We start from the raw sequence: 21,879 nt of genomic DNA, 5'->3' as shown, positions 1-21,879 counted from the left end.
GAAGGCAAAAGCGCAGTGGACGGCGAAACTTGAGTTAATTACCCTCTCATACCCCGAAGCTATATATGTATACGTATACATATATTTGTACATAGTATACGTACATACCTATGTACGATATGACGGGAATTTATATTCGTTACATATAATAGCATTTTTTCCTCCGTCTTAATCCTTTTTGTTTTCATCTTAATTCGTTTTATTTTATTTTTTTTCAACTCTAAACTTGAAGTAGAGAGATTATATTCATCCCAGCTGAATTATATGTACTATACGTCAGAAAAGCTTGCGGAATTCGGCAGGGGGGTTGGATAAGGGCAACCCGTGCCCCCCTTCGTCGTCACCACCCCCGAGCGTAGTTATGAGTTCATCTGATTTCCTCTCCGCTGCTCACACTTAGGTCTGCTCGCTTTGCCGGACGACACAAGTCATCCTGATTCCTTCGTTAAAGGTTGTCTATTTTGATTACCTCGAGTCGTTGTAATAACCCATATATACATAGATTGTAAACTATCGCGAAAATCGGCAGCAGGATCACCAGGAATTTAGATAACTTTAACACGATAGTTAATCTACAGCGAGAAAAGAAAAGTCGGAATTTTGTCCACGAAAGAATTTCAAACTAATTAAATGTATTTTTCGGGGTTGCCTTCTAGATAGAACTTAAATTCTCCACCTCGTGCATCTAATCGATTATTACACGCGTGGGCGATAGATTTGTCAATGGAATAGAGAAAAAAAAGAAATAGAGAAAAACCTTATCCCTTTATTTCACCATCAAGATTTTCGCCCGATGGCTTTTATACCGTCCAATGCAACGGGTGTAGGGTAAACGTATAACCACATCAATAATTCTTATAACGGAAGGGACATAGATTCGCTCTGGTATTTGCATAAAATGAAGTGTTGGACTGGAAAGCGAACCTTGGCGGTTGTATGGAGGGTGGCTTTTAGACCATTATATGATCGCGGGGCGTCGGCGTATACCGCCGTGAAAAGGGGCGAAGTCAAGGAAGGGCAAGGGAAATATTATGAATCTCCACTCTCAACGGACAAGTGAATGGTATTTGCATATAAACAGAATAAGGAATGATTTAACGAAAGCGAACGGATTATCATCATTATCCGCAATTATTCAATGTTAATACAACGTCGCAAGAACCGACGAACCTCACCCTGCGCAAAAGCCCTACACCCTTTCTACACCCTTTGTTGCCCGCAACATTTCGAACCCTGAAAAACAAAAACCAAAAAATAATATCTTCGAATAAAGTACAGCGATTCGAATATCAGAAAAAAAAAATAAGATAAATGAGCGAATAAAAAAATACATTACAGATACGATTCACGAATTATTTTTCTTAGGACGTTCTTCCCCCGTACAATTGGACGGAAAAATGCATACTGCATGAGTAAAAAAAATTTTTTCCATCTTTTAAATTGTATTTTTTTTTTTCTCTCCAACTACGAAGTATAATATTCCGCAGCTATACCTGCAGGTAATCGTTATAGTGCAAACGTGACTGAATATTCATTTTGTGTACAATGAGGGTGCGGCTCTCGCATATTTTCACGCCATATAAATCTTCGGTTATAATGTGTTCGAATATTCATTACGAAAAAGATTCCGAATCGCATCGAACGATCGACGAATCGATCCCGCGTCATCTTCGCCCCCTTTTTGTGTCCGAATACCGTGATGTGCAGTGTTTTTCTTTTCCATTTATCCGGGGCCTCTCGACGATCTTCGCCGTCATACATCTGTACACGTATCGCCCACAGGTCAGGATACGAACGATGTTCGAGTTGAATCTTTCGGGTGAATCGTTGATCGCCCGACTATACCGCAAGGGTAGAGAGGATCTCGCGATTCCCGTAAATTCGGATGTGATTCCGGGTGAAACGAGCGTGTTCCATCCGTAGCGCGAGGGCGTCTTCCGCGCGACCATCGCCGTACAGCGGCGATGGTATCTCAGACGCGTGGAATGCTCGGTATTCTATTAAATTATTATCAGGAATTTAATTATTATTCACAAGTATTCCGTACGAAAGGGTGTATTATTGTTTGCTTGTTAACTCGTCGTATAGTATATGGTATTCCATGTACTCAAATCTCGTACTATATACTGTACGCCTGCATCCCGCTCGGAATGCGCGTTCGCCGGAATTTTTTTCATACATATTTTTCTCTCCCTTTTCGAAAAAAATACGAACGACGCCGAAACACACTTCGTTCAAACGCGTCTCGAACGATTCTCCGAACTTCGAAATGACTATTTTTGCGAGCTTATGGAATAAATATTTTTTTTCATCATAATCGCAGGTTCGGAGGCAGGATAATAACCGTGCCATCCCGTGAACTACGACGCAGGGAAGTGCCGGGGAGATACAAATTAATGTGGCCTTGAATGTCCTCGGCGGAACCGATTCCAGTTTTTATTATACCTGGTAGATCGTAGCCGCGTTACAAAGGCGAATCGCGATGGAAAAAATAGAAATACATATATATGGAATGCGACGGTGTCTCCCCGGCTGAAAAGTCCAGAAAAAATCGATGCGCAATTAACGAAAAACGTTGCTCGACGTCAACCTCGATGAAAGTGTGACACGGTGTAGCGAACGCTGGTGTTCAGCCGATTCAATCCCAAAATTTAACCCCATATCACCGGTTATGTTTTTCCCCATTTTTAACGTCCCACCCGGTAGATACGGTACGGAAACGATTTCCCCTTTCCCACAACGCCGAGCGATCATTTAGTAAGAGAAAATAGAACGACGAGACAAAACGACGTGGTGGAGTTTGTTTGTTTTTTTATTTCTGTTTACTTTTTTTTCCTTCACGAAGGGCTGGAAGGTCAACTCGTGTGCAGAAATACAGAAGAGGAAGACAGAAATGAAGTAGGTACGCGGAGTGTGTTATAGGGACACGGCAGCAGGGGCGAAGGGGAAGATCGGGGGCTCGAATGGAGCAATACCAGTGTTATTGCCGGGTAGTCTATGGGGCGTCCCAGGATTTCCGGAGCATTTTTTATTTTTATTTTTCAATAACGCTTTCTGACCCAGATCCACATTCCGCAATGCTTACTCCTCCGGTGACGGGGGTTTCGATATTTGAACCCTAACAACACGCCGATACCCCTTCCACCTTTCCCTTCTCATCCCTATTTTCGCGAAAATGATATTCGACTAATTTATATCGGCGAAAGCACAGCGGAGTGCGATTCTCTGAGATTTATCGAGCATCGGAGGACTGAAATTTTTCTTCTCTCTCTCTCTCTCTCTCTCTCTCTCCCCCCACCGTGTGTATTGGACCGTAATATTAGCGAGTCCCGTTACCTTCTACCCCCTACTTTTTTTTTTTTATGACAATATAAGTCCGCGAAAGCAGAAGTCGTCGTCTGTGTGGGGGGGAAATTGAAAATTAGACTTTCTAATGTATTAGAAAATTAAATTTCTTTGCGAAATCATTGAAGAATTTCGAAAGTCGCGTAATCTGCATAGCGGATAGCGAAAGACCGCGGCACCCGAAGTCAATTTGGGAAGTAGACCTAAAAATATATATACAGGCGTGGCCGGGTTAATAATAACAATAGCAATAATCATAACAATAGTGATAACGTTAATGACAGCGACGAAATTGTAGCGAGAAGCTGATGAGCGTTGATGAGAAAAGCGGTCAGAGATCTCCACCCCCTCACCCTCCGCCGTTCCCTTCTTCTTCCTAGTTTATAGCTCTGATCCCGAGCTTTTTTTACTTCGCGGGATGTGTTGCTGCGCATCGAGTGGGTCGAAAAGAAGAAAATGGCATTTGGTAAGATTAGCGGCCGCGAATGGTATACCTCGACGATACGAGTGTACGCGCTCCTGTACACTCGGCGAGCTCGATTCTGGCTCACTTTTCTGTGCTGAGAAAGTACGACCTCGTCAGTCGTACGAACGTAGATTGTACACACATACGTATATCCATGAGGAGTTCGTGCAAAGCTGTATAAAAAGTATACGTGTGCGATATCGTGAGCTTTTCTATACAAAAAAGCTCTAAATATAAAGTTACGCACAAGCGCGTTAACTACTTTTTATATGGCGATGCCTTTAATCGGATTTATAAGCTTCTCGTAACGGGCTGACAATGAGTGAGTGCTGCGAGTGAGCGAGTGAAATATTTGCCGAGAGTAAAATTGTTTTTCACAATTACACGTACAGCCGGGCTCGGAAGAGTTTGATTTTTGAAAAGACTTTTGGAACGCGTCGCTCGACGCACGCTACCGACTTAATATTCGCTCGAATTCTATTATGCCGCAGTTTATTCGACAGTCGAATATCTTCTCCCTTTCTTTGAGTTAAACCACTTAGGAATTGTTCGGCGTATACATGTATACTATACAGGTATGTACGTACGTACGTACCTACCTATCGGATCTTCACGGCCATCTTTCATTTGCATACTGATTTCAGCAGCTCTATTTAAACTTGGAGAAACTGAATATTACACGAATTATCAGGAAATTGAAACGTATCAATAATTCCATTTATTCATCTCGAATAAGTACCACCGCCCGTGTAACACCTCTTCCCATCTAATGTAATGTTACAGTAATACAAACGATGGTGAACCATAAATTTCATTTATATTTCAATGTACTATACGCGCACACATACATGTATAGATTCGAAATATAAACGTCGCAATCTATACGACGGACGATATACAATTCCATTTCATCGCGTAAGTATCACTTCTGATCCTTCAAAAAAATAAAAGAACATTTATATTATTCATAAAATTCCGTGCACAGGTTATATAACGAAAATGGTGGTAAAATTCGCGTCCTCGTAGTCGTAATAATAATAATAATAATAATAACAATGATAACAATAAAAACATAACGTATTACCCCATATATTGCTGAAGAAGAAAGAGAAGAATAAAAGAGAAGAGAGAGAAAAAAAAAAAGTTAATTTTCTTTCACCGCCCTGCGAATCGCTCACATAATAATGTATGACATAAAGTAAATCATCGGCACACCCGTACGTGTAACTATTATACGTACACCTATACCTACGAGTTTAATGAAATTTTTGATTGTTATAAGCAAAATGTCCGTGTAATTACGTAATACATAGTAGCTATGCGCAACGAATTTTCATGTCCATGATCGAGCGTCGTTTCAGAGCAGCTCTTATCGTCGTAGGAATATTATGACTACAGTTCACGAGGAACTATATATGCAATATTACATCCTATTACCTATATTATATTATATCATCGCATTACCTCTATGTACATATTGGATAAATATAGATATTGCATGTGCATACGTTGTATGTGCGAAGAGCCGAAGTAATTTTCCAGGTTGCGCACACGTCAGGTTTGTTGATGCACATTCGTTCTTATATGTTACGTGTGTAACTACATGAATGAAATAGAGCTTTGAAATAAATAAAAAAATTAAAAAAAAGAAGAAGAAGAGTTTCCCGTTGCACACAAGTGTAAATATTGGCAAAGTACATAACATTGAATTCGCGTAACGTTGATATTCCTGTGAATATTTATTATACGGATGAATTTTCGTACTTCTGATTTATCGTATACCCATATGATTCCAGTTTTCGTCTAATATACTATATAATATTTTTGTGGTATTCGACGGTTTGGTTTCAATAACTTTTCAACTTTCCAATATTTTTCCTTCCCATATTTTCTCTCTCTTCATTTTTCCGAAGACCCCGCATAATCAGCGAAGCTTCAGCTTAATTAATTACCTGTTGCGTACGGTACGTCGCAGAGAAAATTATTTTATAACCGTCACGTCCCCCGGGTAGGTAACCTACGTGCACGTCGTAACGAAAGCAGAATTTGACTTTTTTTCTCTTCCTTTTTTCTTTATTTTTCTCCCTTTGCTCAGCAACCGTAGAAGGGAACTCAAAAGGTTCGCTCAAAGGAGAGTTGAAGCTTTGGCGGAGGCTTTAATATCAGACAGCTAAATTCCCGCCTGCACTTATATCCGAAACAATATGCTGGAAAAACCACTTAATTATCCTTCGATCCCCTCGCGGCTTTTAGCGCAGGACCTTTTTCTTCCTACCTGCTAACTTACCTTGTATAATATTTAAGTATCGAAGCGGTGTACAAGAATATGGTCGAATCTTCAATTTTGTTACTGAAAAGAATGAAGAATAAAAAGAAAAATAAAAAAACAACAACTCTCCTGAAGGAATATGAAGCAGAATTTTTTTTCTTTCATATTACTTATATACCGGGTACTCTCAGGAAAGCTTGTTTTTTTTTCTTCCAATTTTCAAAACGGCGATATCAAGCTATTAGTTGGTGAATCATTAAATTAACCGAATAAGTTTCCACGGAAGTTCGAATCTACCGTGATTTTTATTTTCAATATAATCCATCGCCAAATCTTTCTCCTCCAGTTTTCTAGTATTACTAATGAAAATTATAAACAATCTTACCGAATAATTCGAGCTCTTTCGAAAGTCGAATTCAATCTGCACGTAATCGGTTTCTTTTTCTTTTTTTTTTTCGTTCATTCCCAGTTATTAACCCCCACGACAGTTACGGAACGGGTGCGAAGTGAGATAGCGACGGGGTAGAGTTTTATCTATTATTTGTCTTGGGGTGAAGTTATATTTTCTACGAAGATCATTTAAAAGTGCGGCTAGAGAGGAGGGTAGGGGGGGTGGAGGGGTGGAGGAGTCTTCTTACGGGGGTTAGCGGGAGTCACCGTAAAACCGCGGTGGTCGAGATAAAAAGCGTCGTGTGCGTCGATGACACGTTTCACGGTGGTGTCGGTGGTGTCGGTGGTGGTAGTGGTGTCGGCGATGGTTAGTGACCCACCTGTTTATCTACCGTACGTGTTCATCCTACCAACAAAACTGCGGCTGTCGGGGCGGGTGAGGTTTGCCGGTGAACCCTAACGTCCGCTGGAACTTCCATTCGCGCGCTATTCACTCGAACTACCCCTTTAAGCTCGTTCATTTCCTACGAGATTACAAGCAAAGATTTAACCTAGGAATGGCTGAGCTGTGATAACCGACCGAGTCCGATGTAGACCGCCACCCCGACTACCCGATAGCTAATTGCTCTAATCACGTATGAGAGGAAACCGGTTGTACGTCTACACGGCATACCCGTATAATCTGCGTAATCGGAGCTGATTCCCCATCGGTAACCATTATTAAAAACAATCGCTCGAGCATCCGATCGTACGGAGCATAGGGATCGATTCTGATAGCGGATTATAATCAGATCGCCAAAGGACACGGTATGTCAGGTATCCCATCGATCGCCTCGACCTGAACCGGGCTAGTTTTTCATCGAATCTGAAAAGTGCTCGTTTTCGTACCCCCCTCGATTCCAAACCTGGAATGGTTGCTTTTTTTTTTTGGAGTGCGCTCAAAGTATATCTACTTGTATCGGAGACGTTATAATTACCCCTTGAGAATTGGAGAAGATTGTTCGAGTTTCTCCCGAGGAGAAATACAAAAGAAAAACAATACGAGGGGACGGATATTATTACCGGGGGATTTCTCGCCCGCGCATCCTACGTACGTATACATATGTATGGTACTTTTGTATATAAATATGCATAGAGAGGGAAGAGGAGAAAAGTGAAGAAAAAAATCGAGAGAGAGAGAGAGAGATAGAGAAAGGAATCGAGTCCAGAGCGCGGTGGTACGTCGGTGTGCTCCAGACAGAGATGCGGTCCCCGCAAGTACGTAACACGTATACAGCCCTAGGACCTCTTATTTTCGGGTTTCACGAAGCCAGACTCAGGATCACTCCCTCCTTCCTCCTTCCTCCTTCCTCCTTCTCCCCCGAATGTGCACCTACCTGTGTAAGCTACTCAAGCGAAGGACTCCCGAGTATAAAAATACATTATGTACACCGCGTGTATAAGGTAAGGAAGTTTTACCATTCGGAATATTTCCGTCCATCCGTATACCCGAGTAACATACGCCCACCGAGTTAGTACCATTTGCGAAATATACGAAATTGAATTCGATTTTCGTTTTTCCGAACGTTGTAATGAGGTGTGTAAAAATTAAACGAATGTAAATTTAGTTTCAGTAACGCCGAGGAGTCCTGGTACATCCGCTATGTGTAATAAAGTGCACCATTAAATTTAAGACATTACCTGAGCGAATTTACACTCTCAGCAGAAGTGACTCTAAACTGAATGGGGAAAACTGGTTCGTGAGTTGAATTTTCAACTCGCGCGATATCCCCAAACTACAAGCTAAACGATGGAGCAAAAAAAAAAAAAAACAGGAATGAAAAGAAAACGAAGGTAACGTAAATGACATAACGATTATAAAGATAATTGAATGGGAAAAGGTAGAAAAAGTTTGACGATTTGAAGATAAAACAAGTCTCCTACGCGGTAACAGACACACAGGTGGAATTACATCGAAACTGACCAAACTGTGTTTGATATTTTTCGTATCATTCCAGTTGCCCAATATCGGGCAGCGATAAGAGTGCGAACTTGGTATTTTCCGATGAAATAATTTAAGCGGTAGATATTCATGTTTTTCAGTATATATCGTCGCGAGTTGTGCGATATAAATTGATTAGAAAAATTCAACGACGGACGCACCGAATTTATCGAGGGATTTATTCGTGTGTCGACTTATTGTTAGCGGTAAAATTACCCGCTTCTGGAAAATAGGTTTAAAAGTAAAATTCCTCGTTCTATGATTGGCCAGTTTCTGATCTGGAATTAGACAAAGACCGCTCTCCCCCATCAGGGTTAAAAGTGGGACCCTAACCGACCTCAGGTCAGTCAGGCCCGGTCGTAGCTAGCGAGCATCAGCTGCGCAGCCCACGCAGCTAAAACTAAAACCACTTAGAAAACGTCCCTTTTTTTTTTTTTTCTCTCATTTTTCCCCATGCCTTATATTATACACAAGGTTCAAGTGAAACGGAAACCTAATATCCCTTCGTGGAATCGCTAAACGTTCGTTCTACGCAGGTACGTTCTCATGCGAGTGAAGAAAATGTCAGTCGAGTTTGTCGAACATTGAAAACGACTGAATAAAGTCAACGAAAAAATACCTCGACAAGTTTCGCGAATCGAGTGAACGAGCGAAAAAAATTCACCAAAACTCTTCGATCAATCATCGAAACCGAACGGCGTTATGTACGCCAAGAACAAGGGTGGAACGAGCGTGTCGTCGGACGCTCAGGCGCGCGAAAAATTGGCATTGTACGTTTACGAGTATCTGCTTCACGTCGGTGCACAAAAATCGGCGCAAACATTCCTCTCGGAAATAAGATGGGAGAAGAACATAAGCCTCGGCGAACCACCTGGTTTCCTTCACTCCTGGTGGTGCGTGTTTTGGGACCTTTACTGCGCAGCGCCAGAACGAAGAGAAACCAACGAGCACAGCAGCGAAGCCAAAGCGTTTCACGACTACGGCTTCGTCAACGGAACGGGCTACGGACCCAACTCCTCGACTCCCGGTGCCGCCGGGCCCCCGGGCATCGCTCCCCCCATGCAGTCGATGGGTCCGCCCACGGAAGGGGGACCCGCTCAGGGCGCGGGAGCGGGAGCGGGACCCGGACCCGCGGGATTTTACGCGAACAACGCGACGTCCATGCGTCCCACGCAACAGACATCACAGCCGCCGATGCCGCAGACCGGGCAAGGAGGGCCCCATCAGCAGCAAATGATGCAATCGCAGTACATGGGACCGAGGTATCCGATGGGACCGAGGGGGCCCCCCGGACCGCCGCGAATGCCGATGGTGAACGAGTACGGCGGACATCCGGGGCATCCGGGACACCCGCCGGCCAATATGATGTCGAACGGGACCTCGGACATCCAGGGTAGACACATGGGACAGATGAATCATCGAATGAACGCGCCCAGAGGTCAGGAAATGGGAGGTATGGGGCCGATGGGCCCTATGGGACAGACGGCAGGTATCCGCGGCCCGAATACGGGACTTCAGGGGGGACCACCCGGCCCCGGGGTATCCTTCATCGGTATGGTACCCCCGGGTGGTGCGAGGCCTCAGTGGCAGCAAAACACCTCCTCGCCGATGAACAACAACGGCTACCCGTCCGCTTCACCTGGCAACTACGCAGGTGCTCCGACGAGTTCTACGGGACACTCGGGACCCGGTACACCGACGATGCCCAGCCCGCAAGAGTCGGGCCCGGAAGGTAACATTTACGGTATGGTCAAGTCGGGAACGGTACGGGGAAATTCGGCCCCCGGTGAATACGGTATGGCCGGTGGACGGAGCGCTACGTCGAACGACGGAAATTCACAAATCAGAGGCATGGGACAAAACTCGTCGATGGGTTCGGTTCTGAACAACGACAGCTTGGCCAACAGTCCGGCGAGCGGACCGGCGACCCCCAGAGACGTCGGTAACGGTGCTATAGCGGATTTCGGACTTCCCGGATTCGGAAATCAAGGGGAAAACGGACAAATGGAATCAGCCGCAATACTCAAGATCAAAGAAAGCATGCAAGAGGAAGCGAAGAGGTTCGAAAAAGACTCCGATCAATCGGACTTCTTTATGCGGTAGCTCGCCGGACGATCGTCTCAAAATTTTCACCGCGACGAATCGGCGAGTAAATAAATTTGATGAAAAAAAATTTAATGAATGTAACGATCTCCGATCGCACCGAATTGTACGGGTCGGGACGATCCCCTCCCAAAGAAAGAGAACTTCCAGATCTTCGTTGCGCGCCATAAAAGGGGAAGAAAAATTCCGCGAACTTCGATCGATATTTGTAATCGACCGTCGAAGTTTTTCAGTGAATACGGCGCAGTCTGTTGAAAACGATCGATTCCGGTTTGCACGAGCGTTCGTTCAACGGTTGAGACGTTTCCGATACGATTGTTAAATAAGACATTGATTGTGTTGTGAAACTTCATCGCAAATGATACACCTTAATGACTATAATACAGCTAATCAGCGTTCCTTCAATTTGTATAATTCAATATTTCTTGTCTATGTAAATATTCAAACACTGTTCATAATAAAACAAACGAACTTATAATCAGGTATTAAAAAAAGGAATGCACACACACACATATACACATATACCGTCCGCATCTACCTTTCAAGATAAATAAATCGAGTAAATACACTTCGATCCTTATAGCTAGCTCGGTAACAAACTTCAGAAGTTGGAATGCGAAAAACGTTCTAAGTATGTAGTACATACACATAGTCCATACCCCATCTACTCGAATACATTATATAGTATACATACCGTACTATAACGTTTTATACTTCATTGTAGAAAGTTTGCGAGGAAGTTAAATAGACCGTGATCAAAAGCGTCCCGTTTATAAACGGCGTTAAACTTACAACGGGCGCGGTTGAATTATTTCGTAGATATTTTGCACCTGACCGTCATAATAGTTGAGGTTGCGGAAAGGGCCCGTAACCGTCTCCCTTCCCCTCCGGCCCCGAAAAAGTTTCGTTACAACGTCGAGATTTCACGAGGGGGAAAGAACGAATCCAAAAAACAAACGGATCATTTCAAAACTACGGGGAATCTGGGGAAGAAAACCACCCGGAAGAAAACTCGAACAAGCGACGTATCGGAGATTTTTGTTCGTCCCCTGCACTGTACGGTACGATGACACGTTTAACGGTTACGAGAATCGAAAAGTGCAGAACGAATTGTTATCTCCTCTTCACGGTCGAATGCCAACACCAATTCAAACGCGGCGAAATCAATGTTTCCGATAACTGATGCCATACAACGAAACACATCGTACGTAATGATTCCTACATGGGGGACGTACGTACCAGATAAATTCAATAATTTTCGCCGTATCTAGTCCGGCGCGCTTTTTAACGGTCTGTACGGAAAAATGTCTCCCTTTGAATCGATGTGACGATTCGAAATTTCTACCTAATCTGAGATGAGAGGACGAGAAGAGTGGGAAAATTTTGCTCGGTCGTTTTGAAAGGTGAACGGAAAGCGCGAATTTCTTTTTTTCGGATTTTGGACATTTTTTACGTTTCCAAATTGAAGCAACAGCTTCATTTCGTTCCAATTAAATTCTTTAGTCTGTAAATAAATTGAAAAATCCCAAAATCACCAACCGAACGAATCAAAGTTTATCAAAAAATCGTTGCCCGTTTGCCGTTGGCGTACGTTCGTTTTGAAATTAACTACGATTATTTTTAGGCCATTCGGTACACGTGTAGGTGGTCATGGGTACGATATAAATGTACACATACATACGATACGGTTGTACCTGTATATCGTATAGATTTGCCCCGGTTTGGTCCTGATATTCCAAACATTAAACTCTGTACACGTATGTTATATATTTATTATGCTTTGACGATAAATTCTTCATTTTTAATTAATCCTCTTTGCTTTGGTGGACACAGTTCCCGCTATTCTATATACACGTATGTACCGCCCATATCCTGTATCCGTATACACATACCTGTATCTCATTATGCGTATTACCGTCGTTTTTACGCTTTATGAAAATTGGGACCGAGATTCCTGTCCGTTTAACGTTAAAAAACAGCTCCACAAAAATAAAAAAAAAAACCGACGGATCGAACGAGGGTGTCGTGATGTCCGGTTTTATACGTTGACGTTTCGTCGAAGGGGTGGGGAGGGCGGAGGGAGGGAAAAAAAAAAAAAATTGCAGACGGTCGGAAAATGAGAGAAAAAGGTGGAAAACAAAATAAGGAGTAGAAAACGAAGGAGAAAAAGAGCTGATAGTAGCGTCTAGGCGGTCGTAGACAAGATTACGTCAGATGCGAGGAGCCTCGAAGCTCCAATAAACAGGCGACGCTTCGAGCCGCGAGCTTTTCCGGCATAACACGAGTTATAACGGGGTGAACTGCGCGAGCAAGAATTTCAGCTTTATCGCCCTAGGCTCCCAGCGATCCTCTTATGCTAATTGAATATATCCTCGAAACCAATTTAAAACGTTTAAATAATTTGTACGTCTGCTCGAAAACATATTTTCCCGCTCGACTGCGATATTCGGGGTCCGGAAAAATCATGAGTGGTCCGTATGCAACATCGAACGATTTTGGGGGGGGGGGAGGGATGAGGAAAATCGCTGACTTTGCCAACAGGTGACAAGCTTGTACTGAGAAATCGGGCGAAGAAAATGAGAAAACGAAGTCCTCCGTCGACGAGTTGATTCCTCGTTTTTAACGCGACTATATATAATACAACCTCGAGCGAGTGCCGTCGTGACGTTAAGTACAGCGCGTTGTCGTTTCGCATAGAGTCTCGCGCCACCTTTGAACTCCTTATACCCGTGCATAATCTTCTTTTCTCCCTTGTACGCGATGAGGCGAGATTCGCGCATGTTTGCATCCTACGTTATCATCGAATCTGATTTCAACCGTTGGCAACCGCGAAGGATTGTTTCCTTTTTTTTTTTTTTTTTTTTTTTCATCATCACCCCGCGCGTCGCGGTCCGGCCGAGGGATGAAAATTTCTCGCGATTCCTGAGCCGACCACCCCAGCGGACTCCGAATCTCGCCCGAAGTTCTGCCCCCCCCCCCCCCCCCCCCCCCCCCCCCGCGAATCCCCGGCATCTTGTATAATAAATAGAAAACGAATACAACTTCGACCTCCCCGTTGAAGAAAAATCCGTTAACGTATTTTATTCCAACTTCTTAATCTACTGCTTCGCAGACTGCGCTCGAGGGCTCTCGATCCGATGCGCAACTTTCGAAATTCTTTGCTTCCGTGTGTACGTAACTCCGCTGTACGTTTGCATCGATGTATTCGGAGTGTACGTACGTAACGTATATACTCGTGAGAAAATGTGTATATCGGTACAATGGCCAACCGCAATCGACAAAACTCATATTCGATATTGGAAAAATCCGCACGAATATTGTTACCGCATGAAAATTGTTACCTCGCAACTTCCGCCCGACTGCCGGTCCTCGAGGATCCCGTTGAATTAATTTTTCAGGCCGAATGCTCGGAGGAATTTTTTTAGTCTATTTGTACTCGAACGATATCGTTATAAATTAGAACACAGAGAAAAATTTTGTTTGTTTGACGCGAGAAAAAACGAGAAAAAAAAAAAAAGGAAAGTTTCAATTGCTGAATCCACGGAAAGCATCATTGCATTATTAGTTCGAACTTTTTTTCCAATTAATTTTACAACGAAACTTTTTGTTCGCAAAGTTTTTGCCCCGATTACGAACCCTTATAAATATCGCTTCGGGTAAATTATTCTGCTTTTTAATGTTTTTTTTTTTTTTTCTTTTATCATCGTCATCCCGTCGATGGTGGATTTATTTAATTTTTGTTGATTCAATAAATTGAATTGAACTAGGAAAAAAAAAAAAATTCAATATTGCAACGAATATTGGAAAAATTAATGAATCGTGTATTGCGATATCAATTCGGACTTAATGGACATACCATTGTTTCTAATTATTGTATTTCAATTTATTGTATTTTAAACAGGGTTGAAAATCATAATTTTAGCGATATTTTGAAAAAATGTGAAAAATCTCGCATCGGCTAGATTGAAAAAGTAAAACATTAAAATCTGCAGAGCCCAGAGCACTGGCTGACTCGATCTACATGATCAGGTGAAAATCGAGATGGAATTCGATATTTCCACGTCAACAGCCTTTCGACTTTTTTTTTTTATTTTTTTTTCTCAAGAACTCTTGAATCAGATTAAATTTGAGACCCGTATAAGCTTCTCACGGCTGTTCTCAAGAAACTACACGCTATGAAACCCGAAACGTTTTCGACTCGAAATTCGTGAACGAAAAACTATATGGTCGTTCAATTTTTTCATAACCCTATACGCGTACAGTAACCATGAATAGAAAAATAAAAGGCATTTCTCAGCGTTCCAACATTCGCGTGAATTCCGTACCGGGTATTACAGATATTGGAATCGCTGAAATTTTTAGGGGACGTTAAACGTGCGGACATGACTTATTAAATTTATTAATTCGTCGAACTCGCGCGAAATATGGTAAAAGAAAAGAGAGAAAAAAAACAATCCAGAGGGAAGAAAAACCCGCACGGATCTCTCATCCAGTTCCTAGTCTCGTTTATTTCAATGGCTGCACTCGTAAACGGTATGTAGTACTTGTGCGGTATGAACATCGTCCGGCTGGAAATGACAAAACGAGAAGGAGAAGTAAAAAAAAAATTCCCATCGCCGTCTTTCATCGATGATTCGGTCGGGGACGAGGGGCGGGGTGGAGGTCAGTCTTCTAGTGAAGATAACTCAGAACCACGATCCGGTTAATCGAATTTCGTTAAATAAAAATATGGAAGAAAAATATTTCGCTGAAAAATCCAACCGACCCACCGACCCTACCGGACCCGGAGGATGTGGCGCAAAAAATGAGCTCCACGAACGCTGCCTGCACAGATCGCGTCCTCTTCTCGCCATTTATTTATTATATACATATCATAAATGCGGATGTGAGTAGACGGGTGTATTTTCGAAGAAATCGGTGAATATAGCAAAACGAAAACGATGATTACACGCCTACACTTTTTATCAATTTATTTCCCTCTCTGCAAACTCGTTTCGTCCAATAAAATCGAACGGAGCGATCGCGACAAATTTCCCCCGCATACCGTTGAAGCTCCTAATACAGTATACGACGTGTATACCGCGTATTTTTACATACGTACGCGGTGGACGCGTGTAGGTATATGCATACGAGCGTGTAGATAGCCGAACAGAGGAGAGTTTTTCAGACTTTCTTCCGCTCGAGAAAACTCGATGATTTGATCGAAAGATGCGTGCAGTATATACGGCACATTCGCTACGATTTGTACGTATACTATATGTACCCTACGTTGTATCGTGTGTATTTTTAGTTTGCGTCGAGTCGCGTCTTCTCGCGGGGCATTCAGTTTTAAAATACGTGGCTTACTCGTAGAGATAATTTACGTTTTTTATTTATCTACAAGAATCCTTCGTTATCCAAAAACCCCACTAACAGGAGAAGCTGAATTTTCCTTTTCAAAAAACCGGCGTAATCCAAATTCACCAAAATACCTACGACGGTCTCGGATCCCCCGAAATCCCCCTGTGAAGTTTAATACGAATTTATCCAACGATACGCCCGATCATTTTCCACCCCTTACGTTTCGAACGGCACACCCACACCTCGCGCTATAAAATATCACACAAGATGCACCGAGTAATCGGTGTTCGGCTAACGATAAGTAAAGAAAGAATAAAAAAAAAAAAAAGACGGAAAGGGTAGAACGGGAAAACTTTTCATTCGCGTACCTCGGTGTACGGCGTACACCTGTTTGAAATGAAGTCATACGCTTGATACTCGTGTATCTCTAGGTATAAACAGACGTACGGATAACATCTCCGGTAGGTATGTAGTACACACACGACGTTGAGATGCTGAAAGAGATGACGAGATATGCGCAAGTTGCGCATCAGTCAGACAGGCTTTTCTGCCCGGGTTGTTATATGCAGGTTACGTATTTCTTTGGCAACAAACTAGAGAAAACATCTCCGCGTAAGGGGTGTGGTGCGCAGCGGCTAAGAGGCTGAGGAAAGAGAAACGGAGAGAGAAGGAAGTGGGTTAAAACAGTCGAGGGATGGGTTCTCAGGACGAAAGGACGAAACGGGAGGGGGAAGAAACGAACGTCGGCACGGTGGGGATATGAACGAGATGAATTCGCGCAGAGCGGAAGGGAGTCTGTGGTACCGAGAGGAAAAGAGAGCTTCGGAGAGGGATGGAGGTGGATCGAGGGAGAGAGAGAGAGAGAAACATGGTAAACCAGAGAGAGAGAGGACAGTTACCCGTTAGCTTTCGTCGCCGTCGGGTCAACCGGTGGTAGTGGATGCGATGTCGAAGGATCTCACCATCTGCAACGTGGATTTTATTTATAAAATTCAATTCGCCTTTTATTACGGTATTCAGTTTTATCGGTTTAGATTCGAACAGCTTTCGAATTCGTAGGGATATTTTTTTTTTGCTCAACAAATGAATAAAATTATCATCATTTTTAAACGGTTTTTTTACCGGGCGTTCAATTTCGTTATCACCAAAAATTACGTAAACGCATCACGGACAAGATATGACACTTGTCAATGACAGTGGACAGTGAGTGAATTATTATTATCATCGTTCATTATCGTTATTCGTCATTGTCATTCATTGTTACCATCGGTACGCGTGAATTTTCGTAAATTCGACGAAACTTAGCGCAGGCAATCGGGGAGATTGTTGAGTCGTGGGGAGAAAAGGGCGCGAGTGATTTTTCACTCTTATATTATTACCACGGTGGTGTGTATGTTTATAAAAATTATCATATTCGGTATACGTCGTTCTCCATAAATATAAGTATGTCTCGCAATTTCAAAGTTTTATAAAAGAATTTTATTTTCAGACGAGCGTGTAATTTCTTTCGTGTATCGAGTCCTGCGGGGGGGTGGTGTTTAAAACTTTCAAGTTCATCGCGCTCGTTGATGTAATTCCCATTTCTATGAGGAACATTTATTCTACCTTCAAAATACCTCATACACATAATATACATACATATATACTTGGTATGGTAAAAAATACACCGTAACCTTGTATACATATATTTTCTCGTTCGTTTCGCACAAGTGACAAAACTTTTCAATTTGTTAACTTTAAGTTATTTTTACTTGATTCTAATTTGCGTTTTTGATTTTCTATCCGATAACATGTACATTAATTTTCATTCATTTATTATTTCAGTCGTTTCTCTTTTGATTTAATTTTATTATTTCCTCATTTTCGAGAGACAAATGTTTGTTAGAAGTTTAGAAAATAATTTTTTTTTTTTCGTCGAAGTGAATAAAAAAAAACTAATTCCCAAACTTTGGTTGATTTTTTTTCTCTTTATCCATTACATCGGTTATTGGGAATGAATTTTTGTCAAATAATTTTCTTGCGCAAAACGGAGGAAGGAGTGGAAGGAAGGGCGAGATGGGGGTTGACACTTGGTCACTGATTTGATTTCTATACGAACAATTATGATTCGCCCGTAACAATTTTATTTTCACCTTCTCTTCTCCATCTAAATATATCGAACGAAAATCCAGGAACGGGAATATCGTTATCATATATTCGGTTGAATTATCAACTTTGGTTTCCGTTTAACTAGAGTATATATACGTAGATGTTATTATCGCTACTGCGGAGGTAATGAATAATTTGAATATATGGAAATTAAGGTAAAATTCGAAAGTCGATTTTGTTAATTCGAAACGATACGATCGCAGGTTATCATTGATTCGTTATATTTTCCATGCGTGTGCACGTATGCAAATTTTTTCACTATCATCAGGTGCGTTCGAAACGAATCGTCGGTGATGTTGATTACAATATTAACAATCGATTAATCGGCAAAGGTGCACGTATCGCGTAGCACGGGGGCGTGAAAGGGATGAAAATATTATAACCCTCGCGCGTAAAATGACCTCGTGCTTTTTATGAAAAGTGGGGAACGATATAACCACGGGAAAATGGAACCTGTCGTCGGCTACAGTGAGTGAATTTAAGGTGCAAGCATGTGCTGGAGAATTGCCACGATTTACATAATGGCTCACCTAGCGAGCATTCTCGCTGATATGGATTATATGGGTAAGCTTCTTAAGTTTTGTACCTATCTTTACTTTATGTATCAACGCGACAACCGGTGTATGTACCGAAGTTCTTTGCGAAAATTTATTTCTACGTATACCCGTGTAGAAACGTACGTACAATTGTATGCGAGGGCGTACCCCGTTTCGTTTCTACTTTCGATCGCGTACACCTTGCGTCAATTGATCGTATCGCGGTACGATCGAAGCAAAGGTCGTCGAAAATAAAATAATTGTTGCTTCGCGGACGCGGAGGAGAATAATAATTATTATTCGTATTACGAGATGCAACGAAACTCTGCGGATTTCAATGCTCGGTATATCGAGGTACAATTAGTCGACGTGCTCGGCTGAACAGGCTTGACCCGCACGTGTAGTTGAAAAGCAAATAAACTTGTGTTTCATACGTCGTACGTTGTATGCATACGTACACATGTATTCGTATACGAGGAGTGAAATACGCTCGGGTATTCAAGGGGTGAAACATATTCTTTTTAACAAGGACACGATTAAAGAGACGCGCCACGGTCTATGCATACAATGCACATATGCATATACATATACATATGTGTACGCATGGATGTGTAAAAGTATATAATGCAGGCAGCGGTGCAGTGTTCGAAGAAAATTATCGTACGTGAAAGAGCAAACGGTTTCGCCGAGGTAAAAGAAAAAATAAGGGGGTTGCCGCCGACCGTCAGGGGGAGAAAAAACTCGTTAAACATCCCCCGCAGCTGGCTCGGATCAACATCGTCGTAAAAATAGTTGCCGCTTTCGAAATCGAGGCTTTTAATTATTTTCATTATCGCGATACGGTTTTTGGATAAATAAGAGAAATAAAAAAAAAAAAGGAACAAAAAAAAGAAACCACGGAGAACGGAAGGGGGAGATTATCTGGTTAATTCTGAATCATTGAATCCTAATTTGCTCTGGCAACAACCGCCGGTCGGTCCGTGTATATTACATTCACGCGTGTCGATAAAAACCACAAGAATTATAAACTCGTGTTACACCGTGCAATCTGGCTCCTCGTATAGACGGATAATTTGGATTACACATCCCGGTGAAATTGAGCGTGTTGATTGGGTCGCATCGTGCGGTGAATTAACATTATCGCCGCGCATGATAAATTGTAATATCGCGATACGGACTCCGTTGGCATAACTTCTTTTCAAAAATACGAAGCTCCGGAATTTTATTTTTCTTTTTCTGATATTTTGTAACGTTTCACTTCAGGTTGCTCGCCCTCAAAATTAAACGAAATCTTGATGAAATATAAATTTCGAGCGCAAAATGCTCGTGTGAAGAAAGATCGCTGCTATTGTAAGTAGACTTTCGATCCACAAGTTTTCATTTTTGAAAGTTAAATTATATAGAGAAATATATAAGGATTTTAATGACGATCGTATATAGGGTATATGCGATCTGTCTGCAACAGACAAATATAGAGATAAGACAAATTGCTATTAAATCTGGCGAGGGTTGGTTGCCATAAAAACTAGCTAGGCAAAAACAATGGTTGAGTCTCTGGAGTGGCGTCTACATGAATAGACTAATAGTCTTTCCCTCCCTCTCTCTTCCTCTGGCTCTGATAAACATAAAATATATATTTATTAGGCGCGCACACATATATTTATATATAAAGGGGAGAAGACCGATTGACCGTGATGACCCGATTTTTATGGGGCGGAGCACGGCTCCCGGAATTTTTCATTTCTATTCCATCGTATCGCTAAACAAAGTCGTCTTTCCAAGCATTATTCACGTGCTGTATACCTAGATTTGCCCATACGTCCTACGCCGGGGAATATTCGCTAAACAAATTCCGTCGCATTTGTCAATCTCTAATCGCTACATGCCGCAGACCCCATAGCGAAATGTGTAACACATATCATTATTTTCCACTCATTCGTACACGCGGAGGTCGATGCGTTCGATCGATCGTAGAAATTCCTCTGTACCGTGTGACCGGTCGTCCTACGAAACACACGTAATCCAATGATAACTTTTTTTTAAGAAACTCTCACGACATTTTCGTCGGATATTCGTAATTAAGAATTTTTCAATCACGTCTCGAATCTGTTTCTCTCATCATCTTCGTTTCTAACGAGTGAGACTGGATCGAAAACTGCGTCGGGATTCGAGGAGAAAATCGATGTAAAATTGGAGAAAGGATCACGAATTTCGAGCGGAACTTTTTACCATCGCACGAGCGAACGAAAAAAAGTTTTCCTTTACTGCGAGTGCGTTAATGTGTACGTGTACGATATACAAATGATATATGCAACGAGATTTTCGTCGAGCAACAATTTATTTGACCATTTCGAGACACGGCGCTGGCTGAAACGTACCGCACGAGTTGATTGATATCCGGGTACATATGTATGTAGTATATATATTTTAATATAGGGATAATACAGGAGCCATTTGGGCTTTCTTTCGGGGCCATTTTGAAAATCCAACCCCTCGCTGCCGTTTCGAAATGGGCAAAGATATCGAGCTTTTCCTTATACTCCCTTGCGAAACTACCCGTACACGTACGCACGCACATGTGAGCACATACGTGTGTGTATATAGGTATATGTAAAAATTTCCACGTGTGCGATACGGTTGTTCAATATATCTACGGTGTTGGATAGTTGGACGAGTTTATAAGGATAGAGTATCGTTCGTATCCTCGCGAATCTACGTAAATCCTTGGGGGGGTAAATTTAATAAAATAGTTAACGGCTACCGAAGACACCTTTTACCCGGCAGTTGGAGGTGAAATATAAAAGCTGCGAAGCTTAGACCGGCCGAACCGGTCGAATTGGATCGGAAAGTATTATTAGGTACGTGCCGTACCCCCGCCGATGTCGGATCAATTTTTCCTCTTTCGATTCAATCGCAATCTCCATCGTGTCACGGTATAGGTAACGTACGTACGGTACATCGTTCGCCGATCCACGCGTCCCGCGGCTTTTTCCGAATTATACCGCGTTAATTGAGTGACCCAATCGAAACCGAATCTTCGTTATATCTGGAACGTGCGGATATCAACTACGTATTTCCTCGGACTACCCTAGCGATATTTCGTTATTACTCTGCACGGCAAACGTCCGAACGATAGAAATGATCTTTCTTTTTTACGGTCTGATACGTTATAATCGTGAGCGAAACGACAAACATTTCCAGAGACAATCGGAATTTGAGGTTTTCAGTTCGGTTGAATAATTTTTGACGATTAATGTTGTTTGGTTGACAATTTTTCATTTCTATACCACACGTCGTAACG

General features: G+C 42.2%; 2 protein-coding genes across 6 annotated transcripts in view; both read left to right on the top strand.

Moving 5' to 3' along the window:
* The window catches only part of LOC105685718, a 55,969-nt gene that overhangs the window by 15,876 nt on the left and 18,214 nt on the right, over positions 1-21,879 (top strand). The window contains exons 1-3 of one of the 5 annotated variants that reach the window (XM_048651380.1): positions 16,595-17,097; positions 17,384-17,543; positions 18,311-18,606. The exons of 2 other annotated variants lie outside the window; for them this stretch is intronic. In XM_048651380.1, the coding sequence (XP_048507337.1) occupies positions 18,534-18,606 (73 nt within the window). In that variant the 5' untranslated portion in view covers positions 16,595-17,097; positions 17,384-17,543; positions 18,311-18,533. Of the gene's footprint in view, positions 1-16,594; positions 17,544-18,310; positions 18,607-21,879 lie in introns of those variants that run through there. 2 more of the 5 variants (XM_048651379.1, XM_048651383.1) reach the window with 2 other exon arrangements.
* Positions 6,744-12,532, top strand: LOC125500077 (single-stranded DNA-binding protein 3-like). The gene has a single exon (XM_048651385.1). The coding sequence runs from the start codon at positions 9,154-9,156 to the stop codon at positions 10,552-10,554; it is 1,401 nt and encodes a 466-aa protein (XP_048507342.1). The 5' UTR covers positions 6,744-9,153; the 3' UTR covers positions 10,555-12,532.

This window comes from Athalia rosae, chromosome 2 (genome assembly GCF_917208135.1).
Source record: "Athalia rosae chromosome 2, iyAthRosa1.1, whole genome shotgun sequence".
In the NCBI taxonomy this organism is placed as follows: Eukaryota; Metazoa; Arthropoda; class Insecta; order Hymenoptera; family Athaliidae; genus Athalia; species Athalia rosae.
This window is presented reverse-complemented; position numbering and strand designations above follow the sequence as displayed.

Coding starts and splice junctions, on each gene's coding strand:
- LOC125500077 (XM_048651385.1), top strand. CDS start 9,154: ATGTACGCCAAGAACAAGGGTGGAACGAGCGTGTCGTCGGACGCTCAG.